The sequence below is a fragment of the Acomys russatus genome, chromosome 20, assembly GCF_903995435.1.
Source record: "Acomys russatus chromosome 20, mAcoRus1.1, whole genome shotgun sequence".
Classification (NCBI taxonomy): domain Eukaryota; kingdom Metazoa; phylum Chordata; class Mammalia; order Rodentia; family Muridae; genus Acomys; species Acomys russatus.
In genome coordinates this window covers 46862469-46884002 of record NC_067156.1, presented here as the reverse complement: position 1 = coordinate 46884002, position 21534 = coordinate 46862469, and the positions used below count along the sequence as shown (strand labels likewise).

The following is a 21534-nucleotide window of genomic DNA, read 5'->3' as shown; positions in this document are numbered from 1 at the left end:
CATGCTTGAGGCATAGGGCATGGAGAAATCAAGCTGATACTGACCCAGTGGCTTTATCCTTACTGGTTAGCTTTCATAGTGCTGGAAGGTTCTAGCCACATTTCCAGAGGAGAAAATGAAACATTAATTATACCTAGGTGTGAACCCTGTGAGCTACAATGACTGGCCAGATAAGAGATAACCAACATGTAATGTTGACAAGAATGTCGTGGTAGTAACCAACTACTTCCTGATTGGATTTAATGTCACTCTACAAATAATACCTATACATGGTACTATATTTGGAGAAGAAAGAAAGGCTACACAGGTCATACATTCTACTGTTGTGAGAATGTTCTATTATTCTTCTGCTAAATGGTCATAATATTAAACAGACCCGTAATGATTTACTTTTGTGCCCATAGAAAAGTCATTGTTAACCCTTGTCATGGAAGCTAATATATGGGGTAATTGATAATTGATACAAATATCCACAACTGACCAAGACGCAGAGAATAAGACATTGATAAATGTCCAGCACCAAATGGAATATTCATATTCCGACCTCCAAAGGCACAGGAAAGGAAGGAATGTGGAAGAAGGGGTGAAAAGGCTGCAAGAGCCTGGGTTGGTTGATGACTACAAGGAAACAGTGTATTTTGAACATCACAGGGCAGCTGCACATATGAGCTCACAGTGACTGTGCCAGCACGTGTGAGACCTGCCAAGTCCAAGCCAGAATCAATCCCTGCATGGTCAGGGGTGTGGAGAAGGCAAGACTTAAGGAGCGTCAATCTATAGTTGTGAGGGAATAAGGTTGTAGTCAGCGGGGTGAGATGGGTTGTGTCTTGGGTGAGACTGGAATTGGCATCTGTAAAAGACCCTGGACAATGTGTTGTGTGACTTTAGTCCAGGCTGCATTTGTGGAGTCATGGATCAGGAAAATTATGTGTCAAGGTTTGGGTTCCTGCCCAGTTAGCAAGCTGCATTTTCATGACCCCCTCAGTTTCCAAGCCACCACACCCAGGCATGGTTATTTTAGAATATGCAGCTTTTCCTGCCAAGAAATTAAGTGTTGATAGGATGATAAACAGCTGTTTCTTTGATTTCACTTTCCACTTCTTGTAAATATGGGAGATTCTAGAAAGCAACTCGATCCATGCACTCCCATGATTGGCCAGCATACACTGGTATGTTGTATAACCCAGAAGAGTGTATAAACCCTGCAGAGGAAGCAGGGGTGGGTGTCAGTGAAGAGCGTGGAGCACAGTGCAGTGGTTCCTGCAGCTGAACTACAGTGTGTGAATCCACTGGACACAGGACTTTCTGGTAAGTGGGCAGGCGCACTCTGATCTAACTTCTAACCCTCACCATCTCTTTTCTCTAAAGAGCTAAGAGGTAACAAGACATTTAAGAACACGCCCAGACAGTGCGTCCTCAGCCTGGAAGCTAGGGGACTTTGGACAGGGTGGACTTGTAGATGGTTGTAACCAATCTGTCAAGTCGAGGTAGACCTAAAGCAACTAATTTCGATATTGTTTTTCTCAAAACACATTCAATTAATTTGCATGTCTGTTATTCCTTTCCCTAAGATGGTTGTAATGGGTGTGTCAGGGAATGGAATAGTTCTGCACTGTATGTGATATTTGTTGTACATCAGGTTCATCTTGTTTCTTAGTTCTGGGTCAGGTATCTAACTCCTAACATTCTTGAGGATGCTGATCTGTGGAGAAGAGGTCCCTCTGCATGCTGCTTCTGCTGGAGGTGGCTGCTGAAATCTGTGCTCAAGACTGGTGTTTGCTGTGGTTTTCTTTGCTAAGGATCTCCTCTGCATCCGTGAGCTATGTGAGCTGTGTCAGGGTGTGGTGACGGCGGTCATCTAGGCAGGCTTCCTTTTGTAATGCTGGCTGTGTCACAGTCTTCCTGTCTCCTGTGTTTATAGTCAGTGGGAAGATCGTGCACTGGGAAGTGCCATTGCACTGGAGTCTGCATCATGAGATAGAAAACTGAAGAGATGAGAACAGCTCTGTGTGCTTTCAAGGACATTCTGTGTCTTGTTGGTGACTGTCCCCCTCAACACTAAGTCCCGCTATGGTGCGTGTGTATTTAACTGGACTTCTCTTCTCGGATACTCTCTTTAGCCACCTGTTGTGGGCTCGTGCCTGAGTCTGGCTGAACAAAGTTCTGAAGCTCTGGTTTCCTGCCCAGCTGTCCCCTTGTGTGCTGTAGATTGGACAGGAGCTGCCTGCGCAGTGGGTGTGTATGTGCTTGTGAACACACACACAGCGTGGCTCTAAGGACATCCCTGTGCTGGATTGGACTGTTTTTGTGCTCTCCCCAGGCTCTTGGCAGCCACTCTCATGAATATGCTAGGACTTCTGTTTCACACACACGCACGCCAGATAGAATTACGGAATAGACACAAACGTTCACAAGGAAATTCAGGTGCATTCATCATTTTCCACATTCACTTCATGATGAGACACCACCGTATTCAGGTGCGTTGGTAGTTAAGAAGTGAGAAGACAAAGAAGCACATTCTGCTGCCTGGGGTTCATTATACTATGGGAGGATGGCAGTGCCTAAGCAAGGACTATGGAGAAACAGAAAGATAATGAGAGGGCGGTGAGTGGTGGAGATGAGTACAACTTTACATTTAAATGCAGATAAATGCCAAGGCCTCCCTAATGGGAACAAAACCTAGAGAGAGGGGGAGAGCAACAAGGAAAGGAGGCAGTCACTAAGTACAAGTCCTGAGATGAGAAGGCGCCCCGAGATAACAGGGTGGCTGGAATCCAGACACCAGAGGCCCCAGAACTGTAAGAATTAAATTCAAAGGTATGTTGTATCTAGCCTGTGCACTGTTTATATAACATCCATTACCCGAGTGACATGGGGATCCTTATGGTGCCTCTCAGAATTGACTTGACATGCTATGACTTCAGTGTCAATAGGATAACTCTAGCTCTTTAATTATCCATGTTGTTGCAGGAACGGTCACAGGAGCTACAGTAAGGCCGAGGTCATAATCAAAGCTGGGATTGAGGATGTCTGGAAGAAGATACTGTAGGAGGAATGATCAGCTGTGAATGGATTTGGAAATAAGGCTTAAGTCTGCACACTAACTTGATATGCGTGAAACAGAAAGAGGAGGCTCCAGGGTGACAGCAGGGCTTTGCTGTTTCCTTAACTGATGGTGAGGTCCATCGTGCTGTCACAGGAGGACGTGTAAGCAGGCTTATTGAGAATAATGGGGAGAATATATAAGATCTGAGCTAATTAAACACCCAGCAATCAAACTCAGGTCCTTAGGTCTGGCAGCAAGTGTATTCACCTGCTGAGCCAGCTTGCTGGACTTGATATTTATTCTTTTGTGACAGGGTCTTATGAAGAGCAGGCTAGCCTCCAACTCACTGTGTGCTAGGGAAGTCCTGACCCTCTTACTTCTATGTCCTGAGTACCACAATTATAGGAATCTAAGACTACATGCACTTGATAAAGTGCTGGGGATTGAACCCAAGACCTTATTCATTAAGGGAAAGCACTGTACCAATTGACCTATATCTGCAGTCACAATTAGATTACTTTGATAAGATGAAAAGATTAAAAGAAAATACCAAATCTCAATGGTGACTTAGGGACACTGCAATATTGTATTGAATAACTGGATTTCAACATGTAGTTAAATAATTACGTTTTTATTTCAAGTTTATATCCATCATGCAGATGGGTTTCAATTACTAAAGGAGACAAAATGAAAGTAAATCTATAAAAATTAAGAATTATTTCAACCAAATAAAATAACTGGACTTACTGAAATTTTTTGAAAATAAAAATTTAAAAAGCCAAGGATATATGTGATCATTATATATGTGGTATTGATTAAACCCTGATGTCACTTTTCATTCATTATTACTTATTTTTAGTTTGAGGAATTAGATGCATGTTGTTTAAGCTCCCAATCATGTAAAGGCACACATGGAAGGAGGAGCACACAGATGGGGAACACATTGGGTTTCACATAGAGCACTCAAGTCAGGTTAAATTCAGTGCAGTTGCTTGTGTTTTTACATTAGTTGACGCTGCCTAAGGGACACATGAAGATTTTTATGTGATGTTCTTCTCTTTCTTGAGGGGCTGTTGGCCACCAGCCCACCAAGGCAGGAGGAGCAGAAGATGAGACACAGAGTCTGGAAGGCCATAAGCACTATGGAGATCAAACACTCTGGGATCCACCTCAGGAGCTAGTTCAACTTTACTCTGGAAGAACAAAAGCTATATAGTCCTTGAGAGTGGGTGTGGGGCTACCAGGATTGGTGTACACAATTGGTTGGATTCAAGGACTTTTAGGACGCTCATTTTACATTGCCAGCACATTCCTTTCATAGGAACACAGTACGTGATTATCCTATCGGTATAGGAAGAGGAGAGCTCGCAGGGAGCTGAGTTAAGGGCCACACATCAAATGTGCTTATGGCCATCTATGTCTAAGACACTCTTCAGATGGAGTCAGGCAGAGAGCTGGGGGCCCTGCAGGGGAGAGGGAGTCCTACACTTAGCACTGAGCTCAGAATGGCTATCCAGACTGGGAGGACTGCAACCTCAAAGAGCTGGGTCCTTCCAGCATCTCCTCCTCTTTTATTTTTTAATGGAGAAGTGTCATCATGAACTTTAAGAAGTCTATCACCTATTTCAGAGGGATCTAGACTCTTGGTAAATTACCATGGCCTGACTGGTAGTGATTCTAGCAATGGTGGCACTCTGCTGCCAGAGGAACTGAATGGGGCAAGGGGGGAGCATCAAAATAAAATGTTGCGCAATTGGAGGGCTAGTTAGTGGTAGGAGCTAGGAAAAGAAGGGGTTTTGAACCAACATAATTGCTCAGTGGGTTGAAATCTTAACAGTAAGTATGTACTGAGTTTTTTTGTTTTTTTATGTTATTAACATTGGTTTCAAAATCATTTGATACATTTACATAAAAGTAACATTCCTGCCCCAATGTCATGTAAGTCCTCATGATCAGCAGCTATTAAGTTTAGTGTTCTTTTGTTTTGTAGCATAACCCCAGCATGAGAGTTCATCTGTCACTGGAGAAGTAAATTCAGGGCTGTTGTCTGTAGATATCATTGCCTTTGTCAAGTTTGTTTTTGACGTCTCCAGCCATGTGTGTCTGGAAGATGGCAGCTGTGGTGATGCAGGCAGATCTAAGGGGGATGGCAGGTCCAGGGAGGGCTATCTCTTGTGTCTGGTTTGTAGCAGTTTACTCTTCCTCATGAGATAGACCTATGAAATAATCACAAGGGGACAGAGATCCCTGGCAGGTGGTCTAAGAAAGGAAGTAATTTACAAGTTAAGCTGGTAACAGTTTGATTGATAGCACATCAGTGGTCTGTTGGTTTAAGCCTAGAAGAGAGTTAGAGGGGTAGGTTGGACATTTGATTGAAAAGGGAAACTCTGGCAGGTTAAAACTGGTGAAGGCTGTGTGTGTGTGTGTGTGTGTGTGTGTGTGTGTGTGTGTGTGTGTGTGTGTGTGTGTGTTCCTGCAGTATAGGAGGGTGGTATTAATCGGTACTGCTGTTAGCAAAGGTCTATTGCTAGATGTGCAGAAGAAACGATGAGAGGTATCAGGATGGGTACCTTAAGGGAAGGAAGCCAGCCACGTGTTGAATGTCATCGTTGTGTTTTACTGGCATTGTTCTTGAAGTATTTGTGAGCACTGCAGAAAGCAGGGGGCAGGTGTTAGAGGAGTCTCATTCCTGGTCCAGCATCCTTTACCTTTTATCCACCTGTTTTAAATAGTTGAGGAATCAAACATCATGTTAATTATGTGACCTGTATAAAAGATTTTCTGTATGTCTTGGCAACCTTTGTTAAGTTGACTGCATAAGGGACAGAAGAGTTAGAACGCACATCCCTGAAGTTAATCCCTATTTCATGAAGGAAATATATCAGTTTGGAGATTGTTAATTAGTAGGATCTTTTGCTAGTATTTGGTTTCTCCTGTAAAACACTATGAGTTAGCACAAGCTTAGCTCTTGGTACAAGCTGCGGAGAGATACTGAGGCATTAGTGTTGAGGACAGCCACAGATTGGCAGAGGAGAAAGTCTGCCACATGACTTCATTTAGAAAAATTAGGAGGTTTGAAGGCAGCTGAGTCATTCCTTGGGAAAATTTCCTTCCAGTATCTAGTGTGTCCATAGTCAAGACTTTTTAAAATTAAACTGCATTGTCGTAGCTGCAAATGCTTGGGCCAGGGATGAGGCCTGAGAAGAGGCAGTCCTGACATCATAGGTATAATCCACTTGTCATAAAGTGCATGTGTTGGTCCCTGGCGTGCTTGCCTGTGCTCTGGGGCCATTCCTTCCCGGATAGGGTTGTTTAGCAGCACGGCTTTTGCAGCAGGGGCTGTTATCTTTTTGTCTACACTGGCTTGTATCTTTAGTATAAATTCTGTGAGAGTCTTAGTTGGCTTCTGTTCTAGGAGGGAAGGTGGGGAGGCTTCTCCAGGTCAGGTGGTTCCAGGCCTGAAGTGGGTATGAGTGAACTTGGTGCAGGCAGCCATCAGGGAGTAAAGCCTGTTGAATTCCTGTGGAGAAATTATCCTGGCCAAACGGTTTGATCAGAGTTGCAGTTTATTAATTGAGCTGGTGGGGTGGAGGGCTGTCCTTGCTGTAGACCTACCTGTTGATTATATATTTTATTTTTTCTATCTTGCATTTCGCATTCATCTCTAAATAGGGCTTCCCATTTGAACCGAGTGCCATGGAGAGAAGATCCACTTAAATCATTGCTATCTTGGGGAGTCGGTTTACATTGTAATTTGGTAAAATAGATTTGGTCCATGGGGCATGAATTCTCTCCTTGCAAACAGCTTGCTTTAGTTCTTTTAATTATGCTGTCTAAAGAGGGTGCAGGGCCCGGAAGAATGTAAGCATGATGGAGATGACACACTCTGGGGACCATGTAAGGAGCTCCTTCAACTTTACTCAAGGAGAACAAAGGTCCTTGAGGGACAGCGGGGTATGGGGCTCCCAGGATTGGTGTACACAATTGGTTGAATTCAGATACTTTTAGGATGCACATTTTACATTTGGCAGCACACTCCATTCATATGAGCGGGAACACAGTACCTAATTATCCTATAGACACAGGGAGAGGAGAACTAGCAGGGAGTAGTGTCAAGGGCCTTATATCAAATATGGTTAGGGGTCTGGACCCAAGGAGGCCTGCAGAAACTGAGGCACCAACCAAGGCCATTGCAAGCAGGCAACCTAGACCTCCTGTTCAGATGTAGCCAATGAACAGCTCATTCTCCACATGGGGAAGTGGAGGAGAGTAGGGGACTGCCTTTGACACAAACTCTGGTGCCTGTGATTTGACCTTTGACCCTTGGTGGAGAGGCCCTGTGGAAACACAGAGGAAGGGGATGCAGGCTATCCAGTTGAGACCTGATAGGTTGTGTTCAGATGGTGGGGGAGGAGGACCTCACATAATAATAAAAAATAAAATAAAAAACAAATATGGTTAGGAGCATCTATGTCTAAAGACACTCTCTAGATGGAGTCAGGCAGAGAGCTGGATGCCCTGCTGGGGAGAGGGAGTCCTGCACCTAACACCAAGCTCAGAATGTCTTTCCAGACTGGGAGGACTGCAACATCAAACAGCAGGGTCCTTCCAACATTTATGTCATTTTCCTTTCCTTAAGCTTTAATTTGTCTATAACTAAGGCTTTAGTTGAGAGCTAGTATACGTTTGTTTTAGTTGCCTTTCTTCCGCTGCTATAAACACAACATCTAAAAGCATTTTGAAAAGAAAACAGTCTTTCAGGTTTATACATTCTGCTCACAATCCATCACTGAGTGAAGTCAGGGCCGAAACTGAAACAGGAGCAGTGGGAGGCATATTGGGAAAAATGCAATTTATTGGCTTGATCCCCCTGGTTTGATCTTGCTTTCATAAATGACCTAGGATCCTCCGCCAGGGCTGCTGTGACCCACAGAGGGCTGGGACTTCCCACAACAATCACCAATCAAAAAAATGTCCCATTGGCAGGTCCCCAGTGCATTATGATGAAGACAATCCCTCAACTGGTGCTTCCTCCACCAAAAGGACTCTAGTTTGTATCTTGTTGGAAGAAAAAAAAAAGGCACAAAATATACGGGAAGTATATCAAAAGGTAATAAGGCTATAACATAGTAAGAGAAGTCAGTGGCAAGCATCAAGGCATCCTAGACCTTACAGGTGACTCTCCCTTCTTTCTTTCAGCACCCCTTTCTTCAACACCTTCATGGGTCAGCTGTTCTCTCATACACCTCACAGTGAAGACAAAGCAGATTTGGATTCCTGCTTCACCGAATATTTTAAGAAGATTAAGATAGAAAACAAAATCATTTCTGAGGAAACCATCTGGTCAGTTAAATTACACCTGAAAAGGGGAGATATTCATGGGGCAAACTCTGTAATCAATGATGCATTAGCAAAAATTGATACTGCAGCAATAAATGTTGCTGTGACAGGAGAGTGTGGAGCAGGGAAGTCCAGCTTCATCAATGCCCTGAGGGGGGTTGGACCTGAGGAGGAGGGTGCAGCTGAAGAAGGCGTGGTAGAGACAACCATGAAGAGAACTCCTTACAAACACCCCAAAATCAAAACTTTGACTTTATGGGACCTGCCTGGTATTGGAACCCAGAAATTTCCACCAAAAGCTTATCTGGAGAAAGTGAAATTCCAAGAGTATGACTTCTTTGTTATTGTTTCTGCCACACGTTTTACAAAACTTGAACTAGACCTCGCCAAGGCAATCAAAATGATGAAAAAGAATTATTATTTTGTAAGAACAAAGGTGGACATTGATTTAGAAAATGAAAAGAAATCTAAACCAGGCTCCTTTGACAGAGAAAAGATCCTGAAGGAGATCAGAAGCTACTGTGAGAATACCTTTCATGACAATCACATGGATGCACCTCCGATTTTCTTGGTCTCTAACCATGATTTACTTGACTATGATTTTCCAGTCCTGATGGACACCCTGACTAAGGATCTTCCTGTTCAAAAGCGCCATATTTTTATTTTTCCCTGCCTAATATTACTGATGCAGCCATTGAAAGAAAGCGTGAGTCTCTGAAGCAGATTGTGTGGCTGGAAGCCTTCAAGGCTGGAGTTTTGGTGACTGCTCCTATAGTGGGCATGCTCAGGGACAGTGATGTGGAAAAGCTCAAGAGGAAGTTAGGAAGTTAAATCACTATCGAGATTCCTTTGGAGTGGATGATGAATCCCTGGAGTTCCTGGCTAAAGATGCCAAAGTGCCTGGTGAACAACTGAAAAGAAGCCTGAAATCTCCTTATTTGTTGGAAACTAAGAGAAATGAAACATTAGGAGAAAAGCTTTTGAAACCTTTGGAGATGTTTGCCTCAGCTAATGGTGGGCTCCTTGCTACAGGTCTTTACCTCAGGAAAACCTTTTACCTGCAACTTCATTTCCTTGACAAAGTGACTGAAGATGCCAAACTTCTCCTTAAGATACCTGTCCTAAAAAAGTAAGTCAAACATAACTGACCCACAGCTTCTGGTCATAACAGTATTAAGTAGTCAATACCAAGAAGTCTTTAAATAAATTTCCCCTCTGCTATCTTTTTTTTTTTTTTTTTTTTTTTTACATGAGCCCATCCACTGCCCACACAGGAAAACCTGCGGATAAAGGTCATGGGTCTTACAATTCCCAGTCCTACTTCAAACTTTTCACTCTGTTTTTCAACTCTACACTGACACTGAAATACACACACACACACACACACACACACACACACACACACACACACACACACACACACAGGCCTGTGTATAGAAATCCCAAGCATGCAAAGGCACACAGAGAAAAGATGTGAATGGTTATTTTGTAGCTCTTTCCTCCTAGTCAAAGCACCCTAAGGAAGACTCAGGAAGCTGAGGGCTCTACGCTCAGTTTATAAAACATTTTCCGTGCGTGGTGGTTTGAATAGATATGGGCCCCAACGACTCATGTGTTTGAATGCTTGGTACCTAGGGAGTAGCACTGGTAGAAGGTGTGACAATGTTGAGGTAAGCATGGCCTCGTTGGAGGCAGTGCATCACTGTGTAGGCAGGCTTTAAGGTCTCATATATGCTCAGTCTATATCCTGTTTGGCACACAGTCTCATTCGGTTCCCTGCAGATCAAGATGTAGAACTCTTGGCTCCTCCAGCACCGTGTCTCCCTGCGCCCTGCCATGCTTCCTATCATCATCAGAGACTGTAAGAGAGTCCCAATAAAAGTTTGCCTTTATACGAGTTGCCACAGACCTTTGACAGAGAAAAGAACCTGAAGCAGATCCAAAGCTACTCTGAATATCTTTGGTGACAATCACATGAATGCACCTCTGATTTTCTTGGTCTCTAATCATCATTTTTCTGACTATGATTTTCCAGTCCTGATGGAGAACCTGATTAAGAATCTTCCTGTTCAAAAGTATCATAATTTTATGCTTTCTCTGCTTAATATTTCAGAGGCAGCCACTGAAAGAAAGCCCAAGTCTATGCAGCAGTTTGGATGGAAGCCATCAAGGCTGGAGTTTTGGTGACTGTTCCTGTAGTGGGCATGCTCAGGTTAATATTGGGGGCCTTGCAGGACGGACAGCAAAACAGCTCTAGAACTCATGGAATACAAGCTGTGGTAGTATTTAGTAGTGTTTCTTTTACGAACTTGGGTGCCCTTATGCCTGGTGTATAGATGTTAACACAATTTCCTCTTGGGGTTTTTCCTTTGATGTGTATGTAGTGTCTTTCCTTATGTCTTATGATTACTTTTTGTTTGAAGTCTATTTTGTTAGATATTAAAATGGTTACACCATCTTGCTTCTTGAGTCCATTTGTTTAAAATATCGTTTTCCAACCCTTTACCCTTAGGTGATGTCTATCCTTGGTGTTAAGGTGTGTTTTGGGATGCAGTAGAAAAATAGATCCTGGTTTCACAGCTATGCTAATAGTCTATGACTCTTTATTAGGGAATTGAGACCATTGATGTTGAGAATTATCAGTGAGCAGTGTTCATTTCTGTTACTTTGTTGTTGTTTATTGTTGACGAGAATGTTGTTGTTGTTATGGTGATTGTGGTGATAATGGCAGTAGTGGTGGTGGTGATAGTGATGGTGATGATAGCAGCGGCAGCAGCAGCGGTGGTGGTGGTGATGGTGGTGGTGGTGTGTGTGTGTGTGTGTGTGTGTGTGTATGTTTCACTTCTTTTGATTTACTGATCTGGGACTGTTTATTTCTTGTGTTTTCTTGGGTACGTTTAACTTTTTTACGTTAGAGTTTTGCTTCTAGCACCTTCTCTGTATGGCTGGTTTTGGAGAAATTTTTTTGTTTTTTTTTAAATTTGTTTTATTATGAATTTTCTTCATCTATTGTGAATGGAAGTTTAGCTAGGTATAGTACTCTAGGACAGCATTGGTGCTCCTCCTTGGCCGCAGTACAGCCAGTCACCAGAGAAGGAACCCTTCTTTCTCCTTTCAATCCTGATCAGTTGCCTGAGCCATCAGCTCAGTAACCCAAGAGATAAAGGGAACTGGAGTGGATTCCACATCCAGTCCCAGAGTTTCTACCCTGGACCTTCCCAGAGCCAAGACAGACATTAACAGGAATGGGATGGGAGGGGTGCTGAGGGGGGTCCAAGAATGGGAAGAAAACAGAGTGGTCTTCCAGGATCTACTTATTCCCCTAGAAATGGTGGGAAAGAGGAAAGAGAGGCCACAGCAGGTGGTCTGTTACAGAGCTGGGAATGAGACTAGGAGATTGGCTTGGAGGAACTGAAGGAGAGGTGAAGAGCTGCAGTTAGTCTACCTGCTGCCCTGCTGGAGCAGCCTGAGGGTTCCCAGGAAGTGAGGACTCAACTGGGGACAGGGATAAAGCACTGAGTGGGAGGAGGGAAGTTGAGAGGGGAAGATCTGTGTGATTCACTGGAGATGAGGGGAGAAGGGAGGTCTCAGCAGATGGTGGGCTGCAGAGCTGAGCATGAGACTGGGGGAAATGGACCTGGACAAGAAGGGAAGTAGGTGAAGGTCTGCAGTTAGCCTACCTGCTGCCCTGACCAGTGGGCTCTGTGGCCTTCCAGGGAGTGCCTGCTGGAGTAGAGGGCTGGCAGAAAGCAGTGAGTTGGGGAGGGACTTATGAGGTAAGATCTGTGTGGTCTACTGGAGATGGGGCAGAGGGTAAGGGAGGAGGCCTCAGCAGGTGGCCTGATGCAGAGCTGGGCCTGAGACTACAGGACTGGGCTTGGAGGAGAGGAGAGGGAGGCAAAGATCTTCAATTAGCCTCCCTGGCCAGACAGAGTCTTGTTCACTTTCTTAATCTCCCCATTTCTAATTGGGGTTAGATAATCTCAAAGTAGTTCTAATTTGAAGGATCTCCTTGGCTGGGATGTTAAACACTCTTTTCAATAATTTTTAGTCATTTGTGCTTCTCCTTTTGAGAACTCTCTGCTCAGTTCCATACCATTTTGATTGGACTGTTTGTTTTCTTAGTGGTTAGTTTTTTAGTTTTTTGCATATTCTATTCATTAACCCTCTATCTGATTTACTTATGGTGATGATTTTTTTTCCATTCTGAAGGCTGCCTACAGTAGCTTGACTGTTCCCTTCATAGTTTTGAAGCAACTTAACTTCATAACTCACACTTGCCCATGATAGCTGCATTTCCTGTGTGAAATGGGTTTTATTCAGAAACTTGTTATCTGAACCTGAACATTATGAAATGTACTCCTTATATGTTCCCTAGAAGTTTCATAATAATAGGTTTAGTCTTGAAGTCTTTGATTAATGTGAAATTTATTTTTAGACACAGTGAGAGATAAAAATCAAGTTTCATTCTTCTACATGACAAATATTCAGATTTCCCCAGCACAGATTCTTAAAGGTGCTGTATTTTCTCTCGTAATTATCTTTGACAATTGTGTCAAACATCAAGAGATTGCAAATTTTATGTTTAAAGATTAGAGTACACCAATGTTATATATAAAATTAAAGGCAGATGATAGACTACAAGGTACCAGGCAGCAGATATTATGTTATACTGAGTTTATTAGATGAGCATTGGGGGGAGAAGGAAAGGGGGAAGGGGTACTCCAGAAAGAGAGAGAAGAGAGAGAGAGAGAGGTAGAGGTAGAAAAGTAGAGAGATAGAGGTAGAAAGACAGAAAAGGAGAGAGAGAGAGAGAAGGAGAGAGAGGGAGAGAGGGAGACAGGGAGAGAGAGGGAGAGAGAGGGAGAGAGAGGGAGGGAGAGGGAGAGAGAGGGAGGGAGAGGGAGGGAGAGGGAGGGAGGGAGGGAGAGAGAGAGAGAGAGAGAGAGAGAGAGAGAGAGAGAGAGAGAGAGAGAGAGAGAGAGAGCAGGAGCCACTTGGAGGGTGTCTTTTATATGGCCCAGGGCAGAGCCACGCCCCCATGGCAGGTAAGCAGTGACATCACAGGTAGGCAGACTGCAACAGAATCCCAACATTCCTACCTTTTCCTATATTTAAAAATGAGGAATGTTGGATTGTTTTTATATAAGGTAAGTGAAAGTATATAAATGTAGGTGATGGAGAAAAGAGATTAAAAAAAAAGCAATAGTAACAAAATGTTTAAATTATATAGTGAGGGGGAAGGAAAAGTTCTGTCCTGGAAGTTTAAGGTAGAGGGCAGGCCATGTCAGCCATGTCCTGCAGCAGACAGGGACCGAGGCATGCTGGGGGAACCTGGAGCACACCATTTCAGCCTTTTGTAAATGGGTAAGGGGTGAAGTAATCATCTTAACTACTTCCTGCTGACAGTAGGGCAGTGGTAGGGGATTTAAAAGCCTGAAATGTTAGCCAGGTTCCAGAAGAACAGGCTGCTGTATTTGCTGTCCAGGGTCAGAGAACAACTGTAGCTGGGAAGGTTAATGCAGGTCCAGCTAGGAGGAACAATGCAGGTCCAGCTGGCATGATTTCTGAGGCTGGACAGGAGCACTGTAGGCAGCTGCTTTGACGATGTCCCAGAGGTAGGAGGTCTGGCAGGATACTGGAACATATATGTGGGCAGAAGACAAAGTTAGTAGGTCAGGGAGAAAATTTTCTTTAGGTGTACATTTAAAACTCTTGGGAGAGGACAGAGAGAAAAGGTCTGGATATGAGAGCTTCCTTCCATTTACCCAATTGCTGGCAATAATTAAAACAGTTTACTTTTCGAAATGCCCAAGTTTGGTTGCAGAGGCATATAAGCTTTAAGGCGGGTGTTTCCAAAAACATATCAGGAAGAACGGGCGACTGGACATTTCCCAAGGGAGAGGCGAGGTCAGCAAGCCCTCAGGGTGTCCCCCAAAACGGTTAGTGACCCAAAGGACTGGTACAGACCAGTTAGTAGCTCATCAGCACTAACTAGCAACCAACAGCCTAGCTCAACAGATGAGCTAGACACAGCCTAACTCAACAGATGAGTTAGCCACAGGGATGCAGCTACAAGTGCAATCGAATTTTTCAGTGGCTGTCACAGAACAGCAGAGAAAGCTACATCAGGAAACTCATCCAATAGGGATGAGCCTAGTTGAGGGTCAGTGAAGAGGACCAAAGTGTCCCTGGCTCCCAGTCGACCAGAAAGGGCTAGCAAACTCTCTAACAGTAAATATATGGATTTATACCCAGGTTCTTGGTCCTAGTCCATTGATCAACCATTGATGGTTTTTGATAGAACCATCAATAAGTGTTTCAATAGCAGGTTTACTACTAAACCTCAAATAAGTGTCTTAATTTCTTTTCTGTTGCTGTGAAGAGACACTGTGACCAAGTCAACTTATACAAGAAAACATTTAATGGGAGCTTATTTAGACTTTAAATGAGGGAATCCATGAACATCATTCATTATTGCCAGAACATGGTGTCAGGCAGGCAAGCATGGCTCTGGAGCACCAGATAAGAGGTGGGCCCCTTACATGCTCTCAATCTCCATCCACAGAGGGTTGTTTAATATGTTCACACTGTCAATAAGCTGGAGACTGACTCACAAAATTATAAAGAAGGGTACTGAGGCAGCCAGACACAGTGGTTCACAGCTACAATCTCAGTACGCACAAGGCTAAGGCAGGAGGATCACCATCAGCTCAAGGCCAGCCTGGACTACATAGTTAGTTCTAGAACCACCTGGAGTACAGAGGAAGATGCTGCCTCAGATTTTTAGAAAAAGATACCATCACTCCAATAAAGAGGCTGCCAAGAGAAAGGGAAAAATCTTTACCATCTATGTACCAGACAGAGAGTTCATATCTAGATTGTTTAAAGAACAAAATTACACACCAAAAAACAAACAATACAATATTAAACCGGAGCATGGAGCCAAACACAGGGCTCTCAAAAGATGAAATACAAATGTCTGAGAAACATATTTTAAATATTCAACATTCTTATCCACTAGGGAAATGCAAATCCAAAAAAATTTTTCGAGAGTTTTATCCCATCCCAGTCAGAATGGCTAAGATCAAATAACAAAGGACAACTAATGCTGTTGTGGATGTGAGAAAAGGAGAGCACCCAGTTCCTTCTGGTGGGAGGGCCAAGTGATGCAGCCAGTAGGTGATTCCTGTTAAAGCTCCTCAAAAAGAGAGAGTAGATTTACCACATCAACCCGGCTGTCCCGCACTGTAAATACACTCAGTCTCCTCTAGCTCCTACTACAGAGCTACTTGCTCATCCACATTCATTCCTGCTTTATTCACAATAGCCAAGAAATGGAAACAGTCTAGATGCCCATCAAATGATGAATGAATGATGAATATGTACATCTTTACAGACTGGAATATTACTCATCCGTGAAGCAAAATGAAACTATAATTTTGTGAGAAAATAGGTGGAGCTGGAAGTGAGTGAGGTAACACAGGCCTAGGGGGAAAAACATTATTTTTATTCCTCTCATTTGTGATGGGAGCTCTCATTCTTCAGATATGTGTTCTCTGTTTGGAATACCCATGGAAGTTTTGAAATCACTGTGGCACCATGGAATGGGGCTTTAAAGAATGGGGAAAGAGGACACTGTGGTAGAAAGGGTTAAAAGAGAACTATGGAACAGGAAGATTTCCATTGGGTAGGAGGGGAAGATATGGCAGAAGAAGGAAAGTTGGTGGGGTAAATAACACTAAAGTCTTTTCAAAAGGTCATATGGAAATTTACTACTGAGAGGTTTCTAAAAATAGAGCTACACACACACACACACACACACACACACACACACACACACACACACACACACACACACGTTGGCCTCTACTGATGTAACAACACCCCTGTTAGACACCACAGGGTAACAGATAAATATCCCAGACCCAGAACTTATCTAGGTTTCTTGGAGTTGTTGATCAGTGAGGTCCCTGACCATTACAGGTTATTGTTTGTCAGTGCTCTTGATTACCTTCTAGAACTTGATGGTAAGATACAAGCAGTGAAGACGACACATACTTGAATTACAGAAAAGGGAAAAATTAAGCTGACACTGAACCAGAAGCTTCATTCCTCCTGGCTAGCTTTCAGAGGGATGGAAGGTTCTATCTACACTTCCAAAGAATAAAAGTAACCATTAATCATGCCCAGCTGTGAACTCAGCGAGCTACAATAATGACTGGCCAGAGAAGATATGCCCACCAATGGGATAGTAGCCAGAAGGTCGGTGTAGCCAATTGCTTCCTGATTAGATTTAATAGCTTCTCCACAAAATGAAACCCATATCTGGGGAGGAACTTAAGGCTGGACAAATCATAGATCCTAGGAGAAAATTACTATTATTATCCTATTAAATGGACGTAATATTAAGCCAGCTCCTAATAATTTATTATTATTCCAATAGATTAAAGCATCTGTCAATCTTTATTTTGGATGTTCATATTTGCAGTGGTAACAACAAATGCATAGACCCATAGCTGGCTAAAATGCAAAGAATAAGACACTGAGGAATATCCAGGCCTAAATGGAAAATGTTTTCCCCCAAAGTCACAGGGGTGGTTGTGGAAGAGGGGGTGAAAAGACAGTAGGAGACAGCGTCAGCAGATGATAACAGTGAAACTGTTTCCTGCGCTCAGCAGGGCATCTGCATGTATGAACTCAGTAACATCATGTGTAAAACCTGTCAAGCTCAAGCCAGACCAACTCCCTGCATTGCCAGGGGAGTTGACAGTGATAAGAATTAAGGAACATGAATCTACAATTGTGAGGAAATAGATTGTGTCTTGGGTGATGATGAACTGACATCTACACAGGAGCCCAAATGATCTGTTGTGTGACTTCAGTTCAGGCTGCATTTGTGGAGTCAGGGATCAGGAAGATTATCTTTCCAGGGTTGGGTCCAGCCTAGTTAGTTAGCTGCTTCTCCATGATTCCCCCTCAGTTTCCAAGACTCCATCCCAATTGTTATTCAGGACTGTGTAGTTCTTCTGCCAGGAACTAAAGTGTTAATAGAATGAGAAACAGCTGTTTTATTTTCACTTTCCTCTTCTTGGAAATGCAGGAGATTGCTAAAGCAGCTATGCTCCTCCGTGATTGGCCAGCACACACTGAGAGGGGAGGGAGGGGCAAAGCCCAAAGGGTAAGTCCTGCTGAACTGACCTGAACCTGCTGCTTTCCACAGACAAAGCAGGGGTGGGTGTCAGTGAAGAGCCTGGAGCACAGTGGAGTGGTTCCTGCAGCTGAACTACAGTGTGTGAATCCAGTGGACACAGGACTTTCTGGTAAGTGGGCAGGAGCACTCTGATCTAACTTCTAACCCTCACCATCTCTTTTCTCTCAAGGGCAGATAGGGAACAAGACATTTAGGGACAGGCCCACACAGTGGGGATCCCCAGCCTGGAAGCTAGGGGGCTTTGGTGGGAGGTGGGCGGGGCTGGCTTGTGGATGGTTGTAGCCAATTATTCAAGTTGAAGTATACGTAAGGGAAATGATCTCGATATTGGTTTTGGTAAAAATACATCCAATTGACTGCCTGCAGCAGCCCACACACTGTGTCTCACCTGTTGGCAAATGGCTGGTGGACTCTGTTTTACAGTAATAGGAACACAAGGTATTATGCATTCTAAGCAAGCACCATGCCTCTGCACTAAGGCCCAACCCTTAGATGCTTGGCTCTGTTGTTTGTTATTTTGTTTTGTTGGCTCAATTTTTTTAACAATTATATTTTATTATAGACTTTCTAACAGAGCATACCTCACTTACAACCTGACTAACCCAAACAATAGGGAACAGATATTAAAGAACACAATAATGAAACCTTAAGGAGATCAGTTCTGAGGAAAGATTCTCCTGGTGTAGTCAGCAGGATCTCAACAAACCCACAATTCAACCAAGGTGCCTGCTGGAACCTGGAACAGCAGCTGAGGCCCAGAGCCTTAAAGCCTTCCCTGGAGCAGTTCTCTTTAGGAGCATCTCTAGAAGTGCAGGGATAAAGAGCCAAAAGGATCCCAAGTCTCCCCACCACCCCGCCGTTCCCTCCCTCCCCCCCATGCACAGCCTCTCTCTCTCTCTCTCTCTCTCTCTGTGTCTCTCTCTCCCCCCCCCCACTCAAACACACACACACACACACACACACACACACACACACACACACACATTTTGGCCCGTGTGTGTGTGTGTGTGTGTGTGTGTGTGTGTGTGTGTGTGTGTGTGTGTGTAAGTCCTCTCAGAGTCTCTACTGGGATATTTTCAGCTGGCAACATCCAAGCTCCCCCACAAAGTCTTTCACAAGTCTGTGCCCCATCCCACACTTAGGATCAACACAAAAAACATGTTTATCTTTTGGCTCTGTTGTTTGTTATTTTGTTTGTTTCTTCATTTGATTTTTCAACAGTTTCCTGTAGCTCAGGTGAGCCTTGAATTCTCTATATAAGTTAGGCTGGCTTGAACTCTTGATCCACTTGCCTATGCCTCCAAATGTTAGTGTTAGTGGCATCAGCCACCACACTTATCTTTTAATTCCTTGTCCTCTCATCTAGACACTGGAGTTCTTTTCCATTGGTGGTGGTGGTGAGGGCGGGAATTTTAAACTTAAAATTGCAATGTTGCATTTAGGGAGAAAAATGGACATTGTTTAATCTTAAGGGTTGTTAGGGTAGTGTTTGGGGGGTTGTATGTTAATCAGCAATTTGGGTTAGTACTTTGTTTTCATCATTGGAAATAAAAATAACAAAAATTTGCTTTATAATGCTATATGCAATAGCTAGACTGCTGTTGTAGTCAAGAGAAAAAATGGAGCTAATCAATGAGATTCTAAATTTCAAATCTGCTGAAGAAAAGTGCAACAAGAGCCCATGAACACGTGGGAGGATCCCACCACTTTGTAGGAACAGTGTACAATCATTCGGGGGGAGCAGTGGGGTCAGGGAAGAGATTGTCTTTAAAACTCCAGAGTAAGAAGTCCAGAAACCTGGCTGCTCCTTTGCCTCACCATGTAGCCTTGCTAGCACAGTGGCACGAAGCCTGCAGCTCTGGTGTAGCTGTCCTGAAACTCCCTGCTCTCAGAGTAGCAGACAATGCTGTACAGACTGACAAGGGAGAACAGCAAGCAATAGGCTTAAGCCTGCGCAAGTGTGACAAAAAGGAAGAGAAACCAACCTTTGGTGCCATTTACCCAGGAGTGAGCCTGATATGCCAGAAAAACGCTAATCTCTCCGCTGACTAGTCCCTTAAACGAAGACTGTCATCTCTGTTCATCAGCACAGAAAATATGGCTCCAAGGAGGAATGAGGAACAGTCAATCTTTTCAGCAGCCTCACCAGGGAAGAACTTGTTCTTTGGCCCCATTAACTCAGAACAACACACAATTCACAGTTAGATCTTATCAATCTGTACTCATCTGTGGCTTTCAAGTTTACTTGGAAAGGTCACACTTTCAATGACTCACAGTTTTCATCAATGAGCTTCCATCTGGTCACCACACCTCATTCATACATATATTGTCCTGAGTCAGGGGTATGAATTGGTCACAAAGGAAAATTAGAGAGCATGGTCCATCAAGGTGTCCACAACATAGTAAGATTCATTACATCGTTTCTCTTAAAGAGTCTGAACAGGCTGAAAACTCAGTACGTAAGAAGAATGAGTACCCAGTTCTAAGTGATCTCAGAGCTTGGCTGTAACTTGGCTACAGGTTGGGTGAACGTTTGATTTGTAAAGACAAGCTGCGAACAGCATTTCTCAGGAGAACCATCCCACACAGCCATGGAGCCCATGAAACACAACAATGACCGGCTCAGCAATATGTCCCCAATGGTGCAATGGTGGCACTTTATATTGGGGTCATCAAAGACATCTAATTGAACTTAAGGCCCATTGTATATAAAGAAATTCATGCCTGGTACTGTAAACCTAGTCAACTGTTCATAACTGAAGAGGTCATAGGCACTAGAGGTCATAGACACTAGAACCTGTTGCTGCATTTTCCTATATCATTATAGCATCTATAACCACAGATAAATGTAGATCTCACTCCTCATCAAAGAGGCTTCTTTTTAAATTGAAATTTATTTAGAATGTCATAAATGAATAATTATGTCATTTCCATCTGTCCCTTTCCTCTTTCAAACTCATCCTGTGTCTTCTCCAATTCATGACTTCTTTAATTATTCTTGTTGTATATATAGGCATAACTCTATGCCCCTATACAACTTACCAAGTCCATTTAATGTTGCCTGAATATAGATATGTTTAAGAGTGAGAAAACGACATTGGATTCATGAGGGATAAATACCCAGAATGTATACAGGACATCTTATTTTAAACACAGATATATCAAATTCCATCCATAGTGAGCAAATGAACAAAACAGATGGTCTTCCAAAGAATCAAAAATATCCAATGACTACATGACAATAATGTTCAAAATCTTTAGCTCAGAAAAAGGCAAATCAAAAAGTACACCGAGGAGCTGGAGAGATGGCTCAGTGGTTACAAGAACTTGACCCATAAGTGCCATGACCAGCATTCTCATCCCAGCAAGCACTGGGCAGACCAACAAATGCCTGTAACACTAGCACTGAGTGGATCCAGAAATAAGAGGATTTCTCAGGTTTGTTTGCTTCCAGCCTAGAAGTGAGCCCCAGATTCAGGAGAACCCTGTTTCAGAGGAATAGACCCGGGGTGATGGCAGAGGAGAACCAGTGACTTCTGGCCTCTGCACACACAGGCACCCAACAGCATACACGTGCTGCTTCCTTCAAATAAACAACGACAGATAACTCTTCAGACACAAATTGTGTCAGGAGTGGTGGTACACACCTTTGATCCCAGTACTTGGGAGGCAGAGGCAGGTGGATCTCTGTGAGTTTAAGGCCAGCCTGGTCTACAAAGTGAATCCAGGACAGCCAAGACTCTGTTACACAGAGAACCCTGTCTCAAACAAAACAAAACAAAACAAAACAAAAACCAAAAAACGAAACAAAAAAAACCCCAATCAAACCCAAACAACAAAACAACAACAACAACCCAAACAAACAAACAAAAAATAAAAACTGCAAAACCCAAAACCAAAAGCCAAAAAATCCCCACAAACTGCATAAAGATTC

At 43.4% G+C, this 21534-nt stretch overlaps 2 protein-coding genes across 5 annotated transcripts in view; both read left to right on the top strand.

Annotated features, from left to right (window-relative positions):
* The window catches only part of LOC127204364 (interferon-inducible GTPase 1-like), a 146448-nt gene that overhangs the window by 85015 nt on the left and 39899 nt on the right, over window positions 1–21534 (top strand). Inside the window, exon 2 of one of the 4 annotated variants that reach the window (XM_051163309.1) lies at window positions 17651–17709. The exons of 1 other annotated variant lie outside the window; for it this stretch is intronic. The gene's annotated coding sequence lies outside the window, so the exon portion shown is untranslated. Of the gene's footprint in view, window positions 1–17558; window positions 17710–21534 lie in introns of those variants that run through there. 2 more of the 4 variants (XM_051163306.1, XM_051163307.1) reach the window with 2 other exon arrangements.
* LOC127204362 (interferon-inducible GTPase 1-like) lies at window positions 8244–9548 on the top strand. The gene is given in 3 exon segments (XM_051163305.1): window positions 8244–9039; window positions 9042–9205; window positions 9208–9548. Coding segments are annotated over 3 exon segments (1248 nt in total). The 5' UTR covers window positions 8244–8267; the 3' UTR covers window positions 9520–9548.